This window comes from Fragaria vesca, unplaced genomic scaffold (genome assembly GCF_000184155.1).
Source record: "Fragaria vesca subsp. vesca unplaced genomic scaffold, FraVesHawaii_1.0 scf0512926, whole genome shotgun sequence".
Taxonomy (NCBI): Eukaryota; Viridiplantae; Streptophyta; class Magnoliopsida; order Rosales; family Rosaceae; genus Fragaria; species Fragaria vesca.
The window spans coordinates 21,046-25,595 of record NW_004443383.1 but is presented as its reverse complement, the minus strand read 5'-3'; the positions used below and the strand labels follow the sequence as shown (position 1 = coordinate 25,595).

Here is a 4,550-nt window from a genome sequence, read left to right as displayed (position 1 = left end):
GTATATATATATATATATAGATATATATATATATATACACACACACAAAGTGGATCCAGCTTTACATCCTTGATTCTTTGAACCAATCATTGTCACTATTCAAACGGACTTCACCCCTCCGTTAAAGACATTAGGCTGCTCTCCAAATGGTGTTACCTACAACACATTTATTCGAGGGCTTACCGATAAGAGTGAGATATCAAAGGCAATGGGTCGTACAACTCTTATTCATCAAATGGGGCTGCCGGGTTTCTCTCTCTACTGCAGATACATCGACCATGGACAGTTATTAAAATTTTGATTTATTGTACTTGACACTGGCACACTGCCTAAGGCGACCGTTATGTAGTTAAGTATTTATCTTTGAAGGTAAGAGGAAAACTTGCATCTCACCGTCTGTTTTCACAATTGACAAAACTGCTGTTCTCACTGTCTCTCGCATCAAGACAGATTCCAACGTCTTCCCTGTATAGAGTTTGCCATTGTAGCCTGGTTTTTATTGCAACACTCACAAGGCTCAGTCACCAAATCGATATATAATTTCCCATGGAAAGGCAAACTTTTCCTGATTAATATCAGGAAATTGAGCTGGTCATGAAATAGGTATATTTCCCAAAGCCAAAAACTGAGGAAGAGGGAAGAACATGGAACTCAATAAAGGTACAGAAACCAGAGAGTACATAGGAAACTAATACACTTAGAATTTAGATGAGCCAACATCTAACATAATAGAAGTGAAATATTCTGCTACCTCTCTACCCACCCTCTTCATTATTTCTTTCCGAAACAAACAGCACAGTTGCCCGACTCTGAAAAAAAAAAAAAAAAACAAATCATGTTAGCTTTACCAAATAATAAATGTGAGGAGAAATGTGAGAAATGAAAAAGTAAAAAATTGAAGGCAGAACTTAAGAAAACACTTGTAAAATCACAAGGATGAGAGAAGCAAAAATATTTAAATGAAAATTTATACTTATATTTGACATGTGTTAAATTTTCCACGTACTTTGCAATAATTCATGTCAGCACACAAGGCATGAAACACAACAGAAATAAATTAGGATTCGGTACATAGAATCAAGTATGCAAGTGTTCACTTACAACTAGGCTTTCAACAAAGCTTTGCTTTCAGTTCGGCAGCCACGGCATCAATGAACTCTTCTGTGTTCAAGTAGTGGTTCCTAGCAAGCCTACACCACAGGAAGCATATGATGAAAACAATGTTCATGCAAAAAAAAAAAAAACAGAAACACAAAACCCAAGCGTGTGCGGCCCACACACAAACACCCAAGTGGAATAAATAACTGTCTTATAGATACTTACTTAGGTCCATGAAGAATTAGGGCAAGATCCTTGGTCATTTTCCCAGATTCCACAGTTCCAATACATGCCTCTTCCAGCTTCTGAGTGAATTCCAACAATTTAGCGTTGTCATCCAACTTTGCCCTGTTAAGAAGATAACATTCAAATTTTTCACCATAGCACTTTGAAAAATCAAGAGGAGATTTTGAAGAACAAGATTTATAAATTACCTGTGTGCAAGCCCTCTTGTCCAAGCAAAAATAGAAGCTATGCTGTTTGTGCTTGTTTCACCACCTCTCTGGTGAACTCTATAATGCCGAGTAACTGTTCCATGGGCAGCTTCAGCTTCTATGGTCTTTCCATCTGGGCACACCTACACCCATGAACAGCTCTAGTAAGTGAATGAATTTATACAAAAAAAAAATGTATTGATGGAAGGGTTAAATGGATAGGATAGAAAGAAACACCCCAAACAGCTATAGCATACCAGTACAGATGTCATCAATCCAAGAGATCCAAAACCTACAATGCATCCAAAAGTTAGAAACTATAACCCTCTGTATGTCAAATATGATGATAGAGTAACAAAAAATTGCTAGCAGCCTGTTATACAAACCTTGAGCTAAGAAATCACTTTGCACATCTCCATCATAGTTCTTGCATGCCCAAACATAACCACCTTCGCTTTTAAGTGCATAAGCCACCATATCATCAATGAGACGATGTTCATACCTGCCAATTAATTCCTATAAAGTTAATAAGAAGTGAAAGACCTCAAAATCCATCAAGAATATGAAAGAACTAGAGTTCCTCACCATATGCCAGCAGCTTCATACTTGGATTTCCAGTGGGCTTCATATACTTCTTGAAATATGTCCTTGAATCTTAACGCATGAACAAACAGGAGTATATAGTCAGATAATGTTAAGTATAATCATAGTTATATGAAACCAAGCTAATAGAGAATCTGCATACCTTCCGTCATACTTCTTAAGAATAGTGTTTTTTGTGCTAAGATAAAGAGGCCACTTTTTCTCATAAGCTGTGTTCATAGAAGCTTCTGCAAAAGCACGGATTGACTGCATGGAAAGAAAAAAAAAGTTACACTACAAAAGAAGCAAAAAGATTACAAGCAGCAATTGAGCAGCTGTTTCAGTATCACCAAGGATTATCAAATCAACCTCATCAGTGTTGTACATGGCAATTGCTACTCCGCCTTCCCCTGTAAAGTTGAATACTTCGAATTCCATCTTCTCATCCTGTCCCTCTGGAACTGCAAGTATTTCAACATTATCAGAAATCCCTATCCCCAAGTATTAAGACAAGAAATGAAAAGAGAATCTTCTTCAATAAAGTTTAAGTGAAAATGTATAAGCACTTCTAATATATAGGATATACACAATCCTGTAAACTATCACGCAACAATGGAAGTTTACCAAACATCAATTTCAGCTTCCCAGGTCCTTTGATAACTGTATCAGTTGCTCGATATTGATCACCGAAAGCATGTCTTCCAATGCATATTGGCTTCGTCCAACCTGAAAAAGAAGAAGCAAGAATCAGCATGGCGCTACTCCAACGAAACAATATAGACGCACTATGACGTTAAATACCTGGGATCAGACGAGGAATGTTCTTGCAAAGAATCGGTTCTCTGAAAACAGTACCTGAAGAAAGCCCACAACCCTTCTAATTTACCCATCAAAAGTTTCAAAATACAAAGAGTATACTGCTTCAAGTTTACTAACCATTCAGAATATTCCTAATAGTCCCATTGGGACTCCTCCACATTTGCTTCAAGTTAAACTCCTTCATGCGAGCTTCATCTGTCACAGTACAACCACAATATTATGGACTGGTATCCTTGAGTGTCAGTTGAAAATATATATATATATATGCCAGAAAAATGCCGAAAATAGAGTTCAAGAAAATCTCCAGCATGCTAAAAAGTTCTACCTGGTGTGATAGTCGCACATTTGATTGCTACGTTGTACCTAAATACAAAGTGATTGAGGCAACATGAATACCCGAATAATATTACAAGTAAAATGCACTTGTGCACTCTTTTAATTTCACACGTCATAGAAAAGTATCATTTTTAGAAGATTAAGTAGAAATTCAATAAGACGTACTTAAGAGTAGCCTCCGCACTTTCAATGGTAACTTTGTCATCAGTGGCATCACGGTGAGTAAGACCGAGATCAAAGTACTTGATATCCAAATCCAAAAAGGGCAAAATAAGCTGCAGATGGAACATGGAGAAAAGAGAAAACATGAGTAATCAAGATCTTGACCAGAAAATTGTAAACTGATAAAAAAAAATTAAATATATAACATATTATATATAAATTGATGGAGTAAGATTACAATCAACACACCTTATCCTTGATTGATTGCCAGAAAATTCGAGTCATCTCATCTCCTGTACCACATATCAAAAATGTCATGGTATCAGAAAGAGGAATGTAAAATCTTTTCAACCCATGTATTTACAATACATATAAAGTCTGCAAGTTCACCATGCAGCGTTAACTTTTGCCTAGCCTTAACGTGAAAAAAGAAGCCTTGTTGGGTGACTCAATACTCTTTTCGAGACAACTTAAGTCCGAGACCGTACTGATTTTATTCGTAGATTTCGGACGAACGATGATTACAGTAAGTAGAAGAATACAAGTGAGAGTTGCGAACAATGAAATCAATATATAAATCCCGTAGGACGCTCAGAAGCATAAATCATTTTCACTCATCCAAACAATTTACATATCAAAGGTGTCCAGAAATTCCAATCAGAGTTTTCTTATTTATTTTGTAGGCAATCAGATTAATATATAGATCAAACACTTGCTTAGCCATAGAGAAGAGATGACGGTTCATCCCACAGATCTTTATTAACAAACTTATAGATTCAGATAACGCGAATCTGTCAATTCACTGTGAATTAACCAGGATCAAATAAGATTCAGCTCAAAAGTGTAAACAACTACGAAATCTCAAAAACAAAACGAGGAACGATCCGATGAGTGAAATGATCAGATCGCAGAAGAGCTCACCGTCCATCTCGACGATGGGGTTAGCGACCTTGATCTTCTCGAACGCCATTGAGTGATTGGGACAAGCAAGGCTCAGAGTCGCTCGCTGGTTTTTTTGACTAGTGAACCGAATGGGGCAGAGCGGCTCAGGGATGGACAAGCTTTCCTTTTATAGTCTCCAACTTTCGAATTTTTTTTTGTTGTTGTTGTTCTTGAATG

General features: G+C 37.0%; 1 protein-coding gene across 1 annotated transcript; it reads right to left on the bottom strand.

The window, feature by feature from the left end:
* Positions 1 to 516: 516 nt before the first annotated feature.
* LOC101295968 (isocitrate dehydrogenase [NADP]-like) lies at positions 517 to 4,550 on the bottom strand. Its single transcript, XM_004309389.1, has 16 exons — positions 4,353 to 4,550; positions 3,681 to 3,724; positions 3,435 to 3,544; positions 3,259 to 3,296; positions 3,051 to 3,128; positions 2,916 to 2,969; positions 2,739 to 2,840; positions 2,484 to 2,575; positions 2,278 to 2,381; positions 2,118 to 2,186; positions 1,919 to 2,034; positions 1,790 to 1,824; positions 1,533 to 1,675; positions 1,324 to 1,446; positions 1,102 to 1,190; positions 517 to 809 (listed from the first exon to the last, which is right to left on the bottom strand). The coding sequence occupies exons 1-15, from the start codon at positions 4,399 to 4,401 to the stop codon at positions 1,112 to 1,114; spliced, it is 1,236 nt and encodes a 411-aa protein (XP_004309437.1). The 5' UTR covers positions 4,402 to 4,550; the 3' UTR covers positions 517 to 809; positions 1,102 to 1,111.